The sequence below is a fragment of the Eulemur rufifrons genome, chromosome 20 (genome assembly GCF_041146395.1).
Source record: "Eulemur rufifrons isolate Redbay chromosome 20, OSU_ERuf_1, whole genome shotgun sequence".
NCBI lineage: Eukaryota > Metazoa > Chordata > Mammalia > Primates > Lemuridae > Eulemur > Eulemur rufifrons.
Window position 1 is genome coordinate 8,200,188 of NC_091002.1, and position 22,785 is coordinate 8,222,972.

The 22,785-nt window shown below is 54.1% G+C and overlaps 1 protein-coding gene across 1 annotated transcript in view; it reads right to left on the reverse strand.

Moving 5' to 3' along the window:
- Nucleotides 1–9,879: 9,879 nt before the first annotated feature.
- TRMT44 (tRNA methyltransferase 44 homolog) overlaps nucleotides 9,880–22,785 on the reverse strand; it is a 33,823-nt gene continuing 20,917 nt past the window's right edge. Inside the window, exons 8-11 of the mRNA XM_069496472.1 lie at nucleotides 22,106–22,289; nucleotides 19,679–20,111; nucleotides 17,000–17,116; nucleotides 9,880–10,996 (exon numbers count right to left, since the gene is read on the reverse strand). Of these exons, the coding sequence (XP_069352573.1) occupies nucleotides 10,734–10,996; nucleotides 17,000–17,116; nucleotides 19,679–20,111; nucleotides 22,106–22,289 (997 nt within the window). The 3' untranslated portion in view covers nucleotides 9,880–10,733. The remainder of the gene's footprint in view (nucleotides 10,997–16,999; nucleotides 17,117–19,678; nucleotides 20,112–22,105; nucleotides 22,290–22,785) is intronic.

Below are 22,785 nucleotides of genomic sequence, written 5' to 3' on the forward strand. Positions count from 1 at the left end.
TCAGGGGCAGGCGGGCATGGGCACAGCATCATGACAGGGGTGGGAGAGAGGCTCGGGCAGACCCCAGGAGGAGCTCTGCCAGGTCTCAGGGCCCCTCCCCATGGGGGAGCAGAGGAAATGAGCCAGCACAGGTGGGGTCAGGCCCGGCACGAGCCACCGCCAAGAACCGGCAGGCCCCGCACAAGCTGGTGGCCGGCAGGCAGGTCTGGGCACGACGAGCAGCAGGTGTCCTCTCTTCACTTCCCGCCCTCTCCCCATCTGAAATGAGGTAGGTCACCGGCATGCAGCCTCTGACTGTCCTTGGCGACGCTTGAGTGGCGGCCTCAGGTGTGGCACCTTCCCGCAGGAGATGTCCATGCAGCCACTCCTGTTTAAGAATGAACAGGTCGGCACGGGACAAGCCTCATGATGGGTTAAGCCAAACACGGCTCTCCTGTTTGGACGGTGACAGGCACGCAGAGCAGCAAGGTGGAGAGATGTGGGAGGCTCCAAATCGACGTGCGGCCACAGAGTGCCAACCCTCCCAGTGCACAGCGGGCAAACTGAGGCCCGAGAAGGACCCTCCTGTGAGGCTTCAGGGGCACGTGAGAGTGGTGGGGCTGGGACCGAGCCTCGTGCCATGGCTTCCGCCGGGCTCCAATTCCCCGCTGCTGCACCGCAAACTGCCCGCGTCGCTTCTCCACCTTCGTGTTCCCGGCAGCAGAGAACGCTGGGTGGACACAGTGAGTGGCTGGGTTTGCTGGGGGCCTCAGGAGTGCTAAGTGCTCTTCAGGAAAGACCTGAGAATCACGGACTGCACCTTGAAAAACAGGCTTCTCCAAGGTCAGCCTGCTCAGGGCCTGGACAGAACCTGCCCAGGAACAGGCGGCTCTGTGACCAGGGTCTCAGGCCCAGCCAGTGTTCCGTGGCATCTGCATCCCCTTTACACTCTACCCCAGCCTCTTGCTGCCCCCAAACTCTCTGGGATCCTGGCTGTCTCACCAGTAGGGTGGCCGACCACTCCTGTTGCCTGGGGCTGGGAGGTTCCCAGGATGCAGCCCCTCCAGGGCTAAAACCTAGCACATCCCAGGCAAACCTGGACGACCATCACTCTCCCCACCAAGGATGTGCTTCCCCACCCCCAAAACACTGTTTTATTCGCCAGCGTGTTCAGGGCTCCCTGGGCTGCACAGCACAGAATTTGGGAGCAAACCACCCGGATGTGGGGCCAGCGCCTTTGCATTAGGCTGGAAGACCCGGCACTGGGACAGCAGACAAGACACAGGCGAGGACGTCCCCACCATTCTGGCTATGGGGGAATCCCAGGCCCCTCCACTCTGTCCACAGTGGGCAGCCCGGTGGTGTGAGGAGCGGCCAGGAGCCAGAGCAGACAGGCACGGCTGGCGACCTCCCTCACAAGCAGTCACCCCAGCCACAGTCCAAGTGGCCGGTGACCAGGGCTACCACACTGGACAGTGCACTCCAGAGCGTTTCTGTCATCACAGAAGCTGCTACCGGGCTGAGCAGGTCTAGAAGGTTCAGGGAAGAACAAGCAGCTGCCCAAGCTGGAGCTCTGCTGAGACGGGGGCGAGGAGCTGGGCCCGGCGTGGAGTGTGGGCTACACACGTGGCTCTGAGGAGGTTTCTGGGCTTGAGGCTGTGAACGTTGCTGCCACTGGGAGGGGAGAACAGATGTGGTCACTGTTTCCTTCAAGCCTCACAGGACAGGGCTCCAGCTTCCAGCAATTGTGGAGCACTTGCAGAGGGCAAAACTGTCTGTTAATAACTGCTATAAACCTAGACAAAGAGAACAATCATTTGGAGGCAGGGAGTGATCGAAAACTAGTGCAAGTTGGAGGGACGTCCACCCCTGAAAGGGGGGGCATGTAAGGTATAATCTGCGTTTACACGGCTTTCTCCAAGGATACTGCCAAGCCACACGGTGCACAGGGACATGGATGAAGCACAAAGTCGTTGTCTTACCTCCCCAAGGACTTTAGAGTTCAGAGCTGCTGAACCATGTGGGAATTGAGGGGAATCTGGAGAGGACAGACCCAGAGGAGGATCCCCAAATTTGCACATAAACTCTCTGTTATTTTTGGCTGACTCCTGAATTGCACAGGAGCAGGCTGGGAGTCCGAGGAGCCAGGGAGAAGACAGAAGCACGTGAGCAGAGAACACAGAAGCTGCTCGCGGGAGAGATGGTCTGGGGTTAAAGTTCTGCCAAATTAGAGGGGCTTAGTCACACCTTGGGCTTTCCCTGGAACCCCAGAAGGCCCACCTCAGAAGAAAGAACCATGTCCCAGGCCTGAAGGGGACACGGAATCGGGAATAGGAAAAAGGGAAAAACAGAAATAGATCTGTCTTAACAAAGCCTGAAACCAAGCCTCCACAGAACGAACGTGATCCACTGATAATTTTAAAAGTATTAAAACAAAACTCAATACTCTCCAGAGGAAGATAATAGAATTTAGAATCTTGCCAACATATCATCCTCATATCCAGCATACAATAACAAAACAAACAAAGAAAACAAAAAACATAGTCATAGGAAGAAATAGGAAAATGCGACTTAGGGCTAAAAGAAAAAGCAGTTGAAAGAAACAGACACATAGATGACCCAAATGTTGGAACTGGCAGAAAAGGGCTTTAAACCTGAGGGATAATGCTGAAGAGGTGGAAATTTTCAGAGAAAAATACTTGTTTAAAAAAATAATAACCAAATGGGAATCTTAGAAGTGAAGAATACATGATCTCAAAATTTTTTAAAAAATATATCATTGATTAGGATTAACAGAAGATTGAATACAATAGAAGAAAAAAATCAATGAACTTAAAGAGGTCAAAACAGAAATTGTCCAAACTGAGCCACATAGAAAAAAAGATTAAAAACAGATGGTCCCTTAATGACCTGTGGGACAGTATCAGGTGAGGAGGAGAAGAAAGAATAGAGCAGAAAAAAATTAATGGAAATATTGACTGGGTTTTTTTCCCAAATTTGATCAAAAACAGCAAACCTGGAATTCACAAAGTTCCATGAACCCCAAGCAGGATAAATAAAAAGAAAATCACACCTTGTGCACATTATACCCATAAACTAAAATCTTAAGCACCCCCCAAGCTGATTGAATGGACCCCCTCTTGGCCAAGGGCACCCCAGAAATACTCTACTACTAATTTTCTGGCCATGAGAAGGGAGGTCAGACAGTCCTGGTCATACCCCCTGCCTGCTTGGGGATGTCCTTTGTGACTTACTGCCAGGCTGGCGGCTACACAAGATGAAGCTTAAACCACACCTGCACTTCCTCAATTTACTTGACAGATCTTGTAAATCTAGCTATATGTCTAGTGGCTTATCTCTGATTATCTTCCTTTTCTTAACTTAAAACATCCCAAGCCTTTAAACAAAGCTTCATTTCTTTAACCAACTACAAATCAAAGAGTCTTTAAACCCACCTATAACCTATAAGCCCCTACTTTGAGATGTTTGGCCTTCTGAGGCCAAACCAAAGCACAACTTCCATCTATTAATTTATGACTTTACATATAATTCCTGTCTCCCTAAGATGTATAAAACCAAACTGGAACCCAACCACGGCAAGTCCACTTGCTCAAGGCTTCTTGGATGTGGCTCTGGGCCATGGTCCCCATACTTGGCTCAGAATAAACCTCTTTAAATTATTTTACAGAGTTAGGATTATTTTCCGTTGACATACCCAACTGCTGAACACTAAAGATAAGAAAAAATGTTAAAATCATCTGGACAAAAAACATTCACTGCATAGTGTACAGCAATACAAATCATGATTAATTTCTTGCCAAAAACTATGGAGGCCAAAAGACAATGAATGCCAACTTAAAAGTGCTGAAAGAAAAAAGGTGTCAAGCCATAACTTTATATACAACTAAAATATTTTTCAAAAATGAAGACAAAATAATTTATCAGGCAAACCAAAGGGGTGTGGTTATGTTGCCCCACAGGAAATGCCCAAGGATGCCTTTCCGGCTGAAAGGGCAGGACGCAGACGGAAATTCTCGTGTGCGGGAAGGAATGGAGAGGACCAGAAAGAGTAAATATGTGGGTAAACAGAAAGCCTTCTTCTTTTAATATGTAAAAGTCATTGACTGTTTAAAGCAAAAATGACAACCATGTTCTTTCAGGTTTATAATGTGAGAAATAAAATGTGACAAGAGTACCGAGGGCAGCAGGAATGAAAGGCGGTACGTCCCCGCGACACTGACCCAAGGTGGATGCGGATACATCAAGGATGCAGGCTCCACCCCAGGCAAGCCCACGGCTGTGCTCCGCCTGCCTGGGGCCAGGCCCGAGCCTTGAAAACCCACTCACACCTTTCATCTCAGTGGCAGCCGGGTGGCAGCTGATCCCATCACTGCCTGGCATACGAGGAGATCGTGTTGTCTGCCACTGCGGTCCAGGGTGCAGTGAGAACAAGCAGGCCAGAGGTTACTGTGTGCAAGACAGAGAGAGATGGGATGTGGCGGAGGGAGGGGAGTGGAAGAGGAAGCGATGAGACATGGGTGTTGCCTGCTTTTAACTCCGGAAGGACTTACAGGGTAGTGACTTCCAAATTTGCATCACTCGAGAACCAGCTTTGTGGTTTCAGCCCTTTCCATGCACCAACTAACCTGTCATCTAGTTAATATTTTTTACTGAGTTGGATTCACCTTGAAAGTGTGCTTCACTTCACCACGAACAACGGGAAACCCGCACCTGGAGCCATAACTGGAGGGTGTAAAACAAAGGCACGGCCCCCACATTAAACCCCAAGTGTCCCCTCTGGCCATGGCCTCACAGCCAAGATCCCTGCTGGGAGGTGGTAGTCCAGCGTGTAAATCCTGGCTCTGGCAGTTGCTGTGTGATTCTGGGCAAGTCCCTTAACCCCTCTGAGGCTCAGTTTGCTCCTCTGTGGCACCATGTCACCAACACCCATGGACGTGAGGTCTAACTATGACAAGGACACAAACTGTCAAGTGCGTGGGGCTGTGAGGGGCTGACGGGGCACAGCGAGCACTCTCCCTAGCCCTGACCTGGGTTCTCCCAGTGCAGGGGCTTCCAAAAGTTCTGCCTCCCCCGGGACTGAGGGCTCCCTCAGAGGTAGGACGAGTTAGGTCGATCCAGCCGTGGCAGCCATTTCCTTGGACATTTTTAGTGTATGGTCATGTAACGCATAATGACGTTTCAGTCGATGACGGACCACATAGATGACAGTGGTCCCATAAGATCACAATGGAGCTGAAAAATTCCTGTTGCCTAGTGACGTCGCAGCCGTCCTAACATCGAAGTGCAACGCGTGACTCCGTGTTCGTGGCGCTGCCAGGTGAGTAAAAGCACAGCGCATGCAGTTGTGCGCAGTGCCTGCCTGACAGCGATCATAAACGACTGCTACTGGTTTATTTACCATCTTATACTTTTTATCGTTACTTTAGAGTGTCCCCCTTCTCCTTATAAAAAACGCGCTCACTGCGAGCAGCGGGCCATGCCCCGCCGGCAGCACCCCCGTCAGCAGCTGTGTCTCCTGATTGCACCATTTCTCTCGTGCTCATCTTAGTCCCATGTTGTTTTGCTCTTCACGGCCCCCGGCGTACAAAATCCACAGCTAACATTGCCAGTAAGAGGCCCTGTCCGGTGACGACCTGAACGAGAAATCAACGCTGGCTCAGGACCACGGTGGGGATCAGTGGCAGCTGCCGCTCCCAGGCAGGCACGGCCCAGCCCCCACAGCCACGATCCTGAGCAGGAACGAAGCGTCGGAGCTGGTAAAGGCTCTGAGTCAATGAAGGGAATGACACTAACAGAAATTCAAGAACGGCCTTTATCAGACACGGAGAAACTTCTACCTCCAGGATTGAAGAGCAGGCACAGAAGCGCCTGGCACCGTGACAATCACAGCCAGAGCAAAAAGGCTGTCGAAAGAAAACACTGAACCCAGCTACGATGCTGCACTTACTGTCAGTCCCGGCGGCTTGATGACTCCAGAATTGCTATTCCTCGTGCAACGTGAAAGCAAGCGGGGAGTCTGCAATGGCTGACGTGAAGGCAGCTGAAGAAGTTTTGGAAACTCCGCATTAGCTGGCTGTGGAGGAAAATTACTGCCAGGGCAAATCTTCAATGCGGATGAAACCTCCCTGTCCTGGAAACGATGCCTGGAAGGACTTCCACCCACGAGGAGGCCAAGTCAACGCCAGGTTCCAAGGCTCTCGAGGACAGGATTGCCGTCCTCCTTGGGGCAGTGCTGCGGCTACAGCTGGAAGCCACAGCTGACCCAGCCCCTCTCCCCGGACGCCCTCCTGACTGCTACGTGATTGCACACCCTCAGGATTCCGCTTGCTGAGGACAGTGCTCTCGCACCGCACACCCTTCCGTTGGGGACCTTTATCCCAGGATCAAATCAGCATTTCTCCTTCCAAACATCACCTTCGACCCAACCAACGGACGGAGGAGTTACAGCAGCTTTTAAGGCCTGCGACCTGAGGACCTTGCCCGGGTGCTGCTGCAGCCGTGGAAGACGCTGAGAAGACGCTGCTGTGATTCTGGGAAGATCACAGTGTCTACAACTGCATCAAACTTGCTTGGGCTTCCGATGGTGTCGCCAAAAAGTGTACCAGGTTCGTCCATGCAGAGGATTTGCCAAATATAAGGAGGCTGAAAAAGTCAGCAAGGCTGGGGTTGAGGTGGCAAAGAGCCCTAACCCTAACCTGGGTGTGGAGGAGGATGCCAGGCGCTCCTGGAGGTGGCTCCTGAGGAACTGACTCGTAAAGAGCTGCTGGGACTTTTCAGGAACGTTCTTCCGGAAGAACAGGAAGAGAAAAGAAGACTGCAGGCGAAGAAACAGAAAAGTCCCAAGAAAACTCCCAGTGAAGGGTTAGCAGAAGCTTTTAAAGACCTCAACAAGCTCCTTAAAGAGTCTGCAAACAAGGACTCCAACACGGAAAGGTTTCAGTAAGAGAGAGGCATGTTCACGGTGCTTCACACGCTTCCGACGTCTCTGATAAAAAGAAACAAACCAAGCAAACCATCTTAGATGTATCTCTGAAAGACTGACACCTCCCGGAGGCTCAGGCAGGTCCTGCAGGGGCGTCCAGAAGACGTGCTGTGGTCACGGCAGGTGACAGCCCATGAGGACCTTCAGTGGGACAAGATGTGGAGGTGGGAGACAGTGATGCTGACGATCCTGACCCTGTGCAGGCCGAGGCGGATGTTGTGTTCTCGGTTCTTAACAAAAAAAGTTTAAAAAACATTTTAAATAGAAAAAAAGCTTATAGACTAAGGATATAAAGTAAAAATATTTTTGTACACCTATACAATTGTGTGTTCCAAGCTAAGTGTTATTACAAGAGTCAAAATGTTAAAAAAATTAAAAGTTTATAAAGTAAAAATATTACAGTAAGCTCAGGTTAAGTTACTGTTGAAGAAAAATATTTTTTGATAAATTTAGAGTAGCCTAAGTGTGCAGTGTTTGTAACGTCCGCAGCGTCGTGATGTCTGGGCTGCACACGCTCCTCGCTCACCGGCGCGCCCAGAGCAGCTTCCCCTCCTGCAGGCTCTACGTTACGGCCTGCCCGGCTGCACCCTTTCTACCTTCTGAGCCGTGTCTCTACTGCACCTTCTCCATGTTTGGAAATGTTTAGCCACACAGACACCTCCCACCGCGTTGCGGCAAGCAGCACGGCGCAGGCGTGCAGCCCAGGAGCAACAGGCATGGTTTGTGTACGTGCCCCTGACATGCACACACGACAAAATTGCCCACCAACACGTTGCTCAGAACATATCCCTGTCATCAAGTGACATGGGACTATACTTTCTTGTACTTTCATCTTTCCCCACAGCGAAGAAGTCCACAACACAGTTTTCTGAGCAAAAACAACTGCAGGAAAGTGCCACCCAGAAACGAGGTGGAAGGAAAATTAACGGAGAGGTCTGGGCCCCCGCCCTGGGTTCTCCCCAGCACGGTTCTTCCTGCTCAGAACCTGGGCCTTGCTCTGTAGCAGTGGTCACCCCAGGATGAGAGGAGAGAAGCCCTCGAGAAGCCCCTCAGCCCCTCCCCCGGGAAGCCTGTCCTGCCAAACCGCTGGGCTTTGCCATGCTGTGATCGTGTCCAAGTGCCCAGAGCCAGCCCCAGGGCACTGTGGTCACCGTGGCTAACACCCCAAGACCAGTCTGTTCCCCCAGGTGCACCTCCCCTGCAGCAGACAGGCTGGCGGGCTCTGGGAAGGGGGAGGTACTGCCCAGGCGGTATCCACTGCACCCACAGGGCCCCCTGAGCACCTGGGAGGATGTAAGACTTCAGACGGGGCCTGCTGGGGCAGAGGCTGCCTTCCAGCCAGGGAGCCACGCCACACCCTGCACTAGTGACAAGCCTCACAGGAACACTGCGCACCAGGCTGGGTTCCCCTCACACCTACCTGTGAGGCATTTCCTAGATCCCACCTGTCCAAGTGAGATGCTGGAGCTTAGAGCAGGTATCAGTGAGTCCTTGGGGCAGGCCACAGCCCGGCCGCAGTGGTCAGCCCTTGCCAGGCCTCATCTGACCACCTACACCCCAGTGTCACAGTGTGACCTGTGGGCAGGGGCGCAGTGGTGCTGGGGGACAGTAGGAAACAGTACCTGGAACTGGTGGTTGGGCCCGGGTGACAAGGCCCACCAAAGGCTGTTTCTGCCAGAGGGTTATGCTTGGTGGGGTGAAGGGGTCCAGAGGGCATGGTGACCCCCACTCAGCGCAGCCCTCGGCCTGGCAGGACCCCACTTGGGAGAGTGGAAGTCACCCAACACCACCTCCTGAGACCTCCCCAGCCCCATCCCCGGGATGCTGCTCTGAGAATATCCTTGGGGCCTGTTACTGTAAACCGCCCGTCCTGTCTTGGGGGAGCCCATTTTCCCCAGAGCCACCTGCTCCCTCCAGGACTGCAGCTCTGGAGCCAGGCCTGGCATCCAGGAGCACTGACCACAGAACCAGGACACCGTGGCTGCTGCCCTGAGCCTCCCTCACACTGGAAATTAAAGCCGATGCTCTGGGCTTGGGGGAGGCCTGGGAAGGGGATGGAGGGGCCCAGCCACCTGGAGCTATCTGGGCCTGGCGGAGGCTGCTCACCCTGGTGGGGCTGCTCACCCTGGCACAGGGCGGGCCCTGGGCAGCCTCCCAGCTTAGGCTCAGTGCTGAGCTCAGCCCAGGGGTGTGCCCCTTCCAGCACGAAGGTCAGGACCGCTCCTCCTGGGAGCTCCCTGCAACTCCCCTTCCCCAGGCCTCTGCCCCCCCTTCCTCACTGGGCAGCTCTTCCCTCTGCGGGGAGGGTGCAAGCGCTACAGGACTGAGAGCTGAGAGGCCCCCTCATGTGCTGAGCAGCAAACCCAGCAAGCCTCGGCTCCTGGGCGCACCATGAAGACACTGCCTCTCCTTGGGCAGGGGTCCACAGGCAGGTGGGTGGTGGGGAGCCCTGGCGGGGACATCCTTGGGAACTGGGTTCTTTCCACTCTCCTGCTCTGCCACCCTCAGCGCGTGGGATCCCGGTGGCTCCCTCAGGGCTTCTGTGCAGATGTCCCATGCAGGACATCCCCCTATGTGGGCCACACTCCCCAGAAGCCCTGGCAGAGTCCCTCGTGCCTCACTGGCCCAAGTAGTCGCCAGAGGGGAGCGGCATCCCCACGGCCACTCAGACCAACCAGGACTCCTCCCTGGGCTGCAGAGCACCTGTGTCACAGGGACAAGTGGGGAGGGTGGGGACACCCCCACCACAAGGGCTTGAGAGGCAGGCACAGCCCCTTCCCCACCTGGCCAACTTCTCCTCTCCGGTCCCCAGGACTGACTGGGGACTCCCGAGGGCAGGGACAAGCACAGCGGGTGCTGCACGAAGCTGACCGCGTGTTTGAGAGAAGGAATGCGTTTATTCTCACCGCCTGCGAACAAAACCCAGGACACCCACACCACGGAATACTGCACGGCTGTTAACAACGAGGCAGATGAGCCACACGGAAAGGTCGCCAAGACACGCTCTGTGGAAAATCAGGGAGCAAAACAGTGTCTATCACATCCAGGCTTTTGTGTAAAACCGCAGAAATAATTTTAAATAGAAACACATCAGGATCTTTGTTTCTGGAGGGAATAAAAAGAACTGTCTCAAGAGTTCTGGGGAGAGGCCCCCTGAACAGGGCAGGGAGAATTGGGGCCTCCCTTCCTGCAAGGCTCGTGGTTTCCAAGCCTTGTAGATGTCATCATTTCTGATTCTTTTTCATGCCACTTAGAGGGGCTAGGTGAGGAAATTACAGGTGTTTTGCTTTGTTTTATTCTCTATAATTCTAAAAATAACCTCGACATAGTAAGCCTCACGCGTTTTTACAACACACATCTGGTGCTCGCCCCCGAGCAGCTGCTTGCTGGTGTGGCATGAGGTGGCATTTCCCCTGCCCCATCCTCATCCTCGCAGAGACACAGCGGAGCGCGGCAGGTGGTCAGGGCCCCAGGGAGGGCCTGGAAAGGCCTCCCAGCTGCTCTCACCAGAAGACCCACGAGAATTTGCACTGTCCCTGATGCACAGACGCTGTGCACGCTTGCAAGTGTCCGCACGGAAAACAAACGCAGCACCCGGTCGGGGTTATGAGTGACTTTAGCTTCTCTGGTTCCCTGTGTTTATGAAATAGTCACGTCCCCCGAGAACGTGGGGGGAGGCAGAGAAAATGGCAGCGCAGACAGCGCGGCGTCGATGAGCTGGTGACGTTCCCTCCCGGCTGGGCCTCGCCAGTCAGGCCTCAACTCTCGGGGAGGAAGCAGCTCCCGGAAACTGCTTTTTCTTCTTGGTGGCCTGGGATGGCCGCAGCTCCCCAGGCCCGTGAGCAAACGGGCAGCAGTCCGAGGGCAGAGCACAGCCGTCAGGGTGGTGAGTGAAAAACCAGCAGAGGCGGGTTTTGAAAGATTCAGAAAACAGTCTCCGTTTTGCTTCTGGTTGCTTTTTCTTCTGTAGTTTCTCTTCCCTCCAATCGCGAATGTGAACTCTCCCATTCAGAACTGCAGTTTGGAACAGAGAAAAGACAGGCCAAGAAGTTACCTGGAAGTTCCCTAATTCACCAGGATTTGTCAAGCTCCCACTCCAGGGGAGGCACTGATCCAGGGTCAGGGATTCAGCAGAGAACAGGGACCGAGGTACGTGACAAGTCATTAGGCAGGGACAAGGAGGCCTCGCTGGCGCCTGCAGGAGGCGAGGAGCAGCCTCATACACACCCTGGAAGAGAGTTTCAGGCGGAAACAGCAGCAAACCCAGGTGACCGGGAACGACTGCATCAGGGCCGGCCAGAGCAGAGGGGCGGAGGGAGGGCCGAGGACAAGGCTGGGTCACACAGTAACTCGTGGGGCACCACCCTCTGGGTGAGCCGGCAGAGGCTGTGGGGTTATCATTTTAGAAGGATCACTTTAGTGGCTGAAAGGTAGACCAGGAGGAAAGAACCACAACTGCTGTCCCTGGTTTGGGTGAACAGGAGAACATTTGTGCCGCGGCACGTCTCAGCAGCACCAGCTGGAAATGGGTGTGGCAAGAGGCGCAGGAGGATGCTGGGTGCGGGGCAGCCTCTACTACCTGGTGTCTCCACAGTCAGAGCCCCCCCACCCAATGGAAATGGGGAGTTGGGGACCAGGAGCCCCAGGAAGGGGAATGGGGAGTCCTCCTGTGTGTGGCAATTTAGATGCCCAGTCTGGAAGTGCCTCTGGGACCCCACAGCCAGGGCTGGTCTCCAAGCGGGGAAGCTGAGGGGACACAGAGCAGGGTTGAGGGCAGGGAGGGCAGCTGTGGGCCACTCGGAACCCAGGCAGGGCCAGGCCTCCCGGCCCTCCTCCAAGCTGCCCCCGCCCGGCAGCTGAATGGCTGAGATTCGCCCTGCGCCTCCACTCAGTCCTCTCTTTCTGAGATGCCGATGACTTCAGGGACATGTGGCCAAAGCAACCAAACTCTTCCTAGTTTTCATTGGAAGCTATAAAACCACTCGAGACGGAAAGGCTCGAGGAGAAATAAAAGAGCGTTATTGAGTCCGTCTGGCTTACTGACTTCCAATGAGAACTTGAAAGTGTGTGAATGAAAGCTTAGATTTTGCTTTCAAATCACCCTGTATTAGGGCAATAATGAGCCTGTTTGCCCTCAGCAGACTGAGTTTTAAAAATATCTTCCCCAGGAAACCAGAGTTGTGAGCTCAGAGAGGAGGCCCTTGCTGCACCGTGGGGCACAGTGGGGGGATTCGTCTCCTGAGGCGGGGTGGGCTCCGAAGCTCCTACTGTCTACCAGGCAGGGTCAGCCAGGTGCGACCTCCTCACCTCCCACACAGGCTCAAGTTTCTTAACCTGAACTCTCAGGTTCTGGCAACTTCCAGGACATTTGTCAGATGTCCCCATGGCAGCGCCTCCAGGACTCACCTGGCCCGTGGGGGACCCAAGACCCCTCAAGTGTGCTTGGGAGCCTCGGGGCAGAGCCTCCTCCTGACTACCAGCGGCGCAAGACCCAAATAGCCAGGTACCCTGACACTCCCAGGAGAGTCTGAGCATGGGGACCCTGAGGATGGGGGACCCTGAGGGAGGGGGACTCGGGGGGAGGGGAATCCCGGGGGAAGGGACCGTGGGGGAAGGGGGACCCTGGGGGAAAGAGACCCTGAGGACGGGGACTCTGAGGAAGAGCCACCCACAGAGCTGCCCCCCGCTCCCCCACAGGCCGTTTGGGGAATTAAGACCACATCCGGCCACATCACTGGGCAGCACCTGCAGGGCCAGAAGTGGATCCAGCACTTTCTTAGGCCTGGGGATGGGCGCTCATGACGCTGAGGCAGCGCTGGGGACCACAGGGCTGGCCGGGCACATGCTCCCAGGTCTACGCCCCAGGACACAGAGCAGCTCCCTGCCAACCCCTACTGACACCGAGCCCCTGTCCTGGGCAGGCCCGTGTCAGGCGCAGAGGAGGTGGTGCTCCAGGGGCACATGCTCCAGCAGCTCGAAAGTCAGGCCACCAGCAGACTCCTCCTATGGAAACGTGCTCCTGATTTTAAAATGTAGTCACCGGAAGAAAACACACCCTGCCCAGGCTCACCTCTCCTACGTTTCTGAACTTCCTCCCTGCTGTGTGTTCCCAGGGCTTTCACTCGGCACAGGAACCCAAAGTCAGTGTCCCCGCTCCCCCACGGTTCCGAGAGCAGACACTCCCCTCACTGGACTGTTCCGAGGAACTGGCTGAAGGCTACAGACAGTGCTCGGACGGTCACAGGCTCAGCAGCAGGAGCGCCATGTCAGCGCAGCCTCGCCACTGCTGGGAACCCTGGGCAAGTTCCCAGACCTCTCTGGGCTGTGTCCCCAGGTTCAAGGTGGGAAGGCCTGACTCACACTGAGCGCAGGGGGAAGTAGGACCTGCACACCTGCCCTGAGGCCTCACATCCGTGCTTCCTCACTGATGCCGCGTGGCAGCCCCCCGACCGTGCCTGGCACACCAAGTGCTCAGCGCTAGCTGACCTGAAGTCATCCGAACACATTTCTATTTCCTCACTCTCAGCATTTCTTTAACCACATTAGTTGAAAAACAAACAAAACAAAACAAAACAAAACCTCCTACGGAGATAACAGCCAGCGCCGGTGCATATTTTTTGCATGACTGGAGGAGAATGTTTATTTGAAACTCAATCTCCGAGCCTACTCAGAAGTGTTTCCAAAAATAATTTTGCCCCTTGATGTGAACTGCACAGAAACGCGCTAACATACATGCATATTTATAATGGAAAAAAAAAGATACTATTTCATGAAATCAAACAAAAAAATGTGTTGGAAAAAAACAGAAGAGAGGTCCCTCTGGGTTGCAGGAAGTATTGTAACCGCCTAAAGGTCTGTGAGAGGAAGAGCAGATTCTAGGCTCGACTGCCAAGCCCAGAGCCCAGCCAGCGCCGCAGGCCCAGCATCCCCCTCAGAGCTGCCTCAGGGTCCCCTCCCCCGGCCCCCAGAAATGCAGGCTCCAGCCAGGATAAGCGAAGCCAATTTAGGTCAAAGCCAAGTTTAGCTCCCCAAGGACAACCAGGCCACCCAAAAGCAGTGTGTGTGTGAGAAAATTTGCGACCTTTGCTCTCGCATACACACGGGACGGCGCGTGCACACCCATGCTCTCACACACACGTGGGGGCACGGGGAAGAGGAGCTGGCAGCACCCAACCCCTTAGCAGGTCTACGGGCTGAGGTGGAAGGCAGGTGGGCAAAGGTACCTCTGTCAGTGTGAGGCCCATCATGGCCTCCTTCCTTCTCCACCCTAACCCTAACCCTAACCACCTACTTCCCTGAGCCACTGGCCACTAGGCTGCAGCACAAAGGTGGGGGTGGGGCCACTTGCCCCAAGTCCTGGGGCCCAGACAACTGCTAACATCCCTGGTATCCCCAGCCAAAGCCACTGGGCCAGGCAGGTGTACACCCCATGGATGGCTTTGCTCATCTTGGAAAGGTCCCTGGCCCAGCAGGGCCAGCTGTCCCCTTCCCCACATAGACCTCCAGCAAGGCACCTCCCCTGCTTTGCTGGACGCATCCCTCACAAGCTTGGTGCACCTGGGGACAGGGACCTCAGTGGGCATCCCTCAGCACAGAACGTTCCACATACCCACAAGGAGCTCCGCCCTCAGATGGCATCTCAGGGGCCTGGGATCGGCAAGGGAATAGGGTTAGTACACCCCTGGCTCCTCGGCCATCGCCCGCTCACCCAGTGACACATGCAGAGCACCACAGCGGTGGGCTCCGGGCTGCAGTGGGCACTGCAGTGTGAGTGCGGCCTCACACACAAGGTGCTCACAGTCTGGTTGGGTGTGGCCAGAGATTGAGACGCAAGCGGGTGCCAAATTCAGGCCCAGGAGAGGCGGGCTGGGAGCAGTTTAAGAAGGAGGTTTCGGCCGGGCGCGGTGGCTCACGCCTGTAATCCTAGCACTCTGGGAGGCCGAGGTGGGCGGATCGTTTGAGCTCAGGAGTTCGAGACCAGCCTGAGCAAGAGCGAGACCCCACCTCTAAAAATAGAAAGAAATTATATGGACAGCTAAAAATATATATAGAAAAAATTAGCCGGGCATGGTGGCGCCTGCCTGTAGTCCCAGCTACTCGGGAGGCTGAGACAGGAGGATCGCTTGAGCTCAGGAGTTTGAGGTTGCTGTGAGCTAGGCTGACGCCACGGCACTCACTCTAGCCTGGGCAACAGAGCGAGACTCTGTCTCAAAAAAAAAAAAAAAAAAAAAAAAAGAAGGAGGTTTCGTGGAAGGGACACTGGGCTACAACTTGCAAGACCTCGCACTCATCAGGGCCCACGGCGCAAGGGGGACAGGAGCAAGTAGGAAGCTTCTGGAGAAGAGAGCACAGGAGGAACATGAGCCACTGGCCACAAGGGAGGAATGCGGGGCGGGGTGTCAGTCTGACAGAAGCAGTGGCCCGAGGGAAGGCATGGGCTCCAGCTAGGCCCCCACACTGCTGTCAGCACCTGCCCCCACCTGCCACACCTGCCTCCCGAAAGAACAGCGGGAGTGAGGTACACAGCACCAGCCCACGGTGGCCTCCATGCGACACTTCAGGGCAGACACAGGCACCAACTACTTACGAAGCACCAACTGTGGAGCCAGCCACCATGTGGGGACTGAACGCTCACGGCAGCCGAGCAGCCGACAAGGACTCAGGGCCCGCACACAGCAGGCCGCACAGACAGGAGACATGGAAGCTGGACTGCGGCTCCTTCCCACCATGACTCAGTGTCATCCCTCCTGCTAGTCAGAGGCCCCAAAAGCCCCACCTTCCGCTCCTCCCCAACTGGGGCTCTTTGCCCACGCTGTTCCCCTGTCTAAAATGCTTTTCTCTGTTCTCATCAAGACTGACTCCCATTTCCCTTCCAGTCCCAGCTCAAGTGTCCTTATAGAACTAAAGCATTCCTGGGTGCCCTCTGGCAGCCGGTTCTCCCTGCACAGAAAACTGTGCTTATGGCACAGTGGTGAGGCAAGAAGAAATGACCACTATTTTTTTCTTTTTTTGAGACAGGGTCTTGCTCTGTGGCCCAGGCTGGAGTGCAGTGGTGTCATAGCTCACTGCAGCCTCCAACTCCTGGGCTCAAGCGATCCTCCCACCTCAGCCTCCCAAAGTGCTGGGATTACAGGTGTGCACCACCATGCCCAGTTCTATGCCCGCTACTTTTAAAGACACGCATGGAAGCACTCAGGTGAAATAGCATGCCAGCTGGGATACGCGTCAAAACACTTCAATGAAGCGGGGGGGGGGGGGGGGGGGGAGAGGAGGAAAGGCTGCATGAAGCAAGTACGGCAAATTCTCAGCCTTCTGGTGATCCTATCCAGGAGTTCCCGGTATTGTTTACGCCATCTTTCTGTAGACTTGAAGACTTTAAACAGAACTTTTTAAACCTCAGGTACCTGGGGAAACACCTGTTGTGTTTCCCTTTCCCTCCTTAGACCGTGAACTTCAGCAGGGCTGGGCCTGAGTCTGCCTGCGGCAGTCCTGGGGTCACAGGTGCCCCTGCAGGAGGGAAGCAGAGAGCAGCTTCCCACGGGAAGCACCCCCGGCACTCAGGGTGGGGAGTTGGCAGGAATCCCAGCCTGCGACGGCAGGGCAGGGCAGGGCAGGGCAAGAGTTCTCCCCAACTCCAGATGCTACAGCGCACAGGCAGCCAAGGACAAAAAGCAGAGCAAGCCATGAAACCCCACCCAGGAAAGTCCCCTGGGCGGTTCCGACCCATTGTGTCCTGCGTTAAGAGCAAGGGGGCGAGGCTGGGCCTGGGGGATGCAGGGCTGGGGAAGAGGTGGAGAGAATCTGAGAGGGAAGGGGTGAGTGACGTCCCACCCAAGGTCAGATGCTGCCCATGTGGATCTGGGGGGCGTGGGGGACTCTGCACCACCTGTCAGGCCTTCAGTGTGCTCGATTACTCTAAAGGAAAATGCTTACTTAACTGAAAAAGAGGAGGAAGGAAGGAAAGAGAGTGGCGCAGCGTTTCTGAGAGGACAGTGTCCCCACACGTGAGCCCTGTACCTTCGAAAACCTGGTGGCTGTTTCTCAGCAGCGTCTGCAGGCCTCCGCACTCCCGCTTCAGCCTCCGCAGGGTCTCCTTGTCCAGCTCACTGGCTACTTCTGCCAAGGAGAGGCTCTCTGTTGAAAAACCCAGTTTTCCCCAAAACAACAACAAAATGTTACAAACCAGTTAAACAGGCAGAAACCGTAGGATCCAGAGTCTGGAAGTCAATTCTGGTTCTACAAGCTCAAATCCCCTGTGCACTTCAGCAGGAAGGGCCGTGTAAATTTGACTGACTTCACCCACTCCTCACCGCAGCCACCCGAGAGGGCAGCAGCACCACCCGACCCAGAGCGGGACCGCAGCTCCCAGGCCTGAGACGCACTGATGCTGCCAGCCTGGGGTGATCGCTGCCCAGGCCCGTTCTCCCTGGTGACCCACATGGGGGATGGCTGCTTACAGGCAAGGTCCCTCAGACTAAGGAGGGGAGGGGAGGGCCACCCAGCCTGGAGTCCGAGCTCTCACACCCACACCAGCGGCTACTGGCTCCAGGTCGGACAGGCAGCAGCAAGCAGAAGCTTAGGAGTTTAAGAAACAAAAAAATAGCAGACATTACAGTGGTGGTCTCTTTTCCATTTAGAATTTCTACTCTGAGAGCCTGCATGCATTTCAAAATGCTCCACTCTAATCAGAAAACCTGGTGACAATAAAGTTAGCTTATTAACAAAATATCACATAAATATGAAATGAAAATTGGTTTTCCTGTGAGTATTTGCCAAGAACTTCCTGCCAGCTGGGCGCTGCACGCCACGCCTTACCTGCGCCCTCCCTGCAGGTCGGTCAGTCAGACACACACAGGCGGTGCTGCCTGGAGACTCTCCATCAAAGCCCGGCCTACTCTCAAGGCCCACCTCTCAGAGCTGCCTCAAATCCACTGTGAGAGGAGTCAGGATGTTTGAAGAAAAACTGAATGTTGTCCCAGTCAGCGCCCAGTCCTCTGGCGGGCTCGGCCCAATGCCACCTGCATGACACTGATCTCACACACCCATAGCCGTGGCGCTCCAGGCAGCTCAGCGTGTTCTGCCCGTCAGCTGCCTGAAGCTGCTCGAGGGCAGGGATCTTCCCGCATCTCTCTCCGCAGCGTCCTACGGAGGGTGCATGCCCTCGCTGAGATTGGTTAGGTCCTGAGGACAGACCCACACATGACCCTTAGGGCTCAGAAGTACAGGGGGCCCTGCCTCGGGGCCGGCTGGGCAGGGACGACCCAAGGACCTACAGGCCACCTGTAGGGGAGGCTGTGGGCTGGGAGACCAGGGCACACCTTCACACCTGCTAGGCAGCTTCTCACACCTGGGGGTGCCTGGGGAGCCTCCAGCATGCCCCAGACCTACAGACACCAATCTGGAGGTGTCCCTGACACCCCAGGTGTTCACAACAGGCAGGCAGGACTGAGCCTGTCTCTGTCACTCAGAGCCACCTCTGCTCTCTAAGTGCGGGAGAAAGAAAGGTTCCATTCTTTGCTCACTGAAAGGCTTTCCATCCCAGGCACAGGCCAGCATCTCCTGTGCTCACATCCTTTCCTGGGAATGTAAAGGTCAGATCGCACTCAGGAATTTTCACTGCTCACCGTTCCCTGCACTTGGGAACTCTCAGATCCACTCTAACATCCTGCAGGTGCCCTGTGGTGGGCTCCACACTCCACCAGCCCCACCAAGGGGCCCCACTCCCAGTGTGCCTTACTACGAGCTCTGGTCATCACAGTGGGTGCAGCTAGTCAGCGGGGCCAACCCAGAGACCCCTGACCCAGGCCACTCTGGCCAACGGCTGCCACCGGGTCTCTGGAGAGCCCTTCTCACTAGACACCATCAGCTCTGCATTATTTCTGAAGGGGGGACGTGCACCATGGTCCTGCCATGCCACATGTACAGAGATGAGGGGGTGAAATGACGAAGGAAACACAGATGAGGAAGACAGGGCTCGGACAGAAAGGGTCCCTGCCTGCTCTCTGATCTGCCCCTAGGGCCAGCCGGCAGGTGCCGGTGCCATGGACCAGCAGGACGAGGGCCGGCAGGGGTGGGGCTCCAGCTCCCCTCCCATAACCCGGAGCTGGGCAGAGGCGGCCCCACTCCAGCCCCAGCACATGCAGCCCACTCTGCCCTCTGGCGGCCAAGCCACGTCCTAGTCGCCAAGTTCCTCCTCAGAGAGCAGCCCCCTGAATGCCACTAATTTCAGCGTGTTACTCATCCCACGAGAACAATCAGATCCAATTTTCTCCCTTTCATCATGACTGATTCTTGTATTTTGGGGATTTCAAAGAGAATTAAATTATCAAATCATAACATCTCTAATTATCACCACACATCCAAGGGGATAGCGCCTTTTTCTGACATTCAGTAACCTGTTTTCTGTTTGGATAACATGTACAGAGTGAAAATGAGTAGCTCTAGCCTCTGAATCTGTGTGTTGTAAAGGTTAATTAAGGGTCCAAACTTTGCCACTCCCTGCCCTCAGCCTTCCTCCCCTGAGGTATCCGAAGTCCTTTATTAGGAAAATTTTAAATACGCTTGAAAATAGCCTATTCAACATCCATGTCTTTTCTGAAGTACATTTAATCACTGGCCTACACACCTGCACGCTGGCTACAGAGAAGGGAATCACTGCCTGAAACCCAGCGCACGTGGGGGTGGGGGTCGGCTTACCTCCTCCATTCCAGGTCTTCGAACTCCCATTTTGAGAACTTCTTGGGTTTAATTGCTTTCCACCTAACAACAAATTTGCCACTTGCAAAACCACTTGGTCAATAAAATCTCGGGGGAGGGTGGCACAATTCCTCACGCACTCAACTTTGTCTCTGGGGTGAAATCCGGGCAGCCAGGGTCCTTCCACCTGGGCCCCTGCTGCACGCTGAGCAGGCCTGGCCTCAGGGACATGCTCAGCTCTGGCATCCAGGGCTCTGTGACCGTCGCAGTGACTGACACAGCCAGCAGCAACCCAGGGTGGAGAAGCGGAAGGCTTCCGGCCAGGCAGGCGCACAGGGCAGCCCCGCCTGCTGGTGATGTACTGAGTCCTCTGCGCATCAACCAAAGCTTCTTCAGTGGGCGGGTATGTTCTCGATTTCCCAACGAGACAGACCTGCACTTGAAAACAGCCAAGTTAAGTACTTCAGCAGGCTCAGATAACACTTCAGCCTTCTCCATGCAATTCTCTTGTTCATAAAATTTTAGACACCTATCATGAATAATCCTTATTTTAAAAAATAACGCCAATATAAATGACTTAAAAATAGAAAACTAACAGAGCCCATGAAAACTCTCATCACTCAGACCTTCGTGGAGACCTAAGGAAAGTTCAGAGTCCGCTTTCATGGAGCCCGGCAGCCACTCCATTCCAAAGGCTTCACTCATCCCATCACACACTCACCCCAGGAGCAGACGCGGATATTAACACTGAGGAGTTCTCGAGGGGGCTGTATGAGGCTTTGTATCAACCTTGCCAGAGTAAGTGTATTCAGAGGAGAGTGCCTGATACCGTGTAGATGTTCAACTTGTACTAATTTCCTTCCTTCTTGGTAAATCCAAACAAAGGCCATCATTCAAACACTCCCCTCTGGAGAGCAAAGCCTACTCAACAGTGCTGTTGTTGGATGCCTCATTGCTGGACTTCCTCTCTGGGCATTAACTACAAAGCCAGCTACAGTGATGAAGAAGCCGACCTAATCACATCAGAACCACACCTCGTTACTCCCAGCTCTGCCACCTGCAGTGTGACCTTAACTCCCCAGCACCTGTGAGACACCTGGTCCCCACTGGGCAGCTGCTGTGTGTAGATTGCGTTAGAAGCTAGAAAACACATTCACACCCACTCTTGCAAGTGATCCCCACACCAGCCGGCTATAAGAAAACTGAGGCTCAGCAAGACTGAGTGACAGCCCCTGGTCTCCAACTACTACTACGAAACAACAAATGCAAAAATCAGAACCGTGGGACCCTCTGACCTACGGAGATGATCCAAACCACCGAAGAGCAGTTTCCAAAAATCAATTCTAATCTCAGAAGACTAAGACTTGCCAAAATAGAGGAATTTAAGAGGATGACATGACAGCTGTGGAAACAAGTCCTAAAGGAATCGTCCACAGTAGCAGCAGCAACAGCATCAGTGGCAATGAGGCTCGTGCCACCAGCTGACGCTGCTCCTCTGGCTCATGGTCACTGCCAGCCAGCAAGCGCCCAGAGCACGCTGGCGCTGCCACAGGCTCTGAAGACATTACCCGTCTCGTCCTCAACACAGTCCCAGGCAGCCTTCTCCCCATTTCACAGGAGAGGAACAGGCCTGGAGAGGCCCATAGCTTGCCTGAGAGTGCACGGCTGCAGAGCGGCAGGCCGAGAGCCAAGCTCCAATCTGTCCTGATCCTCCCACTAAGGCAAGCAATCCAGCTCTGTGACTTGGGTATGACAGGCTCATTTTTTAAAAAGCACACACCTGACAGCCACGGGGTCTTCTAAAATAAAGGTACCAAAGATCAACATAAACTGCTGCAAATACTTGCCAAGACACTTCCAAAGCGTCACACCCCAGAATGGCCAGTCTGCCCTGTCCACCTGAAGGTCAGGACACACCCACGCTGTCTCACAGACAGCACAGGCGCCAATTTCTGCCCAAATGACATTTCAGGTAAATGTGAGTTAGCGAGGCTTTTAACGAGAAAATTTGAAATCATTTTGAACTTCTGAAACAAACTCCAATTTCAGCCAATCATTCGGAACTCCAAGAGATGGGAACTTCCCATAGAGTTCAGAGCCAGGAACTCTGGGCTGGAAATCACTGCCAAATCAAGCAGAGGACTGTTGGGAAAGAAGGGTCCTGGGCCACTCAGCGTCCTGCAGAGAAGACGATGACCTGGGCTCTCGCAGAGGCACCACACACCAGGGGTGGAGAGCAGGAAGTCTTTGAAGGAAGGACTGTCCAGACAGAATGAGCCTCTGTGCCCCGTCAATGACCAAAACACCAAAATCAGCACAAGCATCTTCTGAGATGTTTGTACATTTTCAACATCATGCTGTGGTTTACGGTTCTGTGATGTGGCCCTAAGCTTTTCACCCAAACACTAACACACCACGGGGACATACTCTTTTGGTTGAAGGAATTCTAAGGCAGTCTTCTTCTACATGAAACCCACAGGTAAATCCCACTTCTTTGACGAAATCGAGGTATTCTCGGTACTGAGTCTTCTTGCTCTGCCTCCGACGGTATTTTCCAATGAAGTCAAAGAAGCAGCAAGGGAGGACAAAGAAGCGGCAACCATAGGAAGACCTTCAAAAACAATAAACCACCACAGAAACCAAAACTCGTTAACAGATCCATTAAAGAAAATTCAGCAGAAAGCCAGGCGGTAATAGAGTGTCAGGGTAAAATATAGAAGATCTGTTCCTGGCTAATATTGTTTTTTATATTAAAAAAAAAATTATAGTTTTCCCCAACTTCATTTCTAGAAATAATGCAGCACTGTATATCTTTTCAAAAAATATGAATGTAATCACTTTTATAAAAAATAATTTTCCATCACAGTTATTGTCAACCGTAATTTAAATTTAAAACCTTCTGAAGTACTTTGAGATTTCAGCTATGAATAAGAAATTTCAGAAGTAGGTGTAACAAAGATTAAGTTACAGATTCCTTGAGAACCAAAACAGTTCCAAAGAGCCTGGCAAAGGAGATCTGGCAACGCAGCACTCAGGAGCAGCACAGCCTGCCTCGTGAGGGTGTCTCCAGCACCGAGGAAAGGCCGTCTCTGCGAACACCAAGTGGT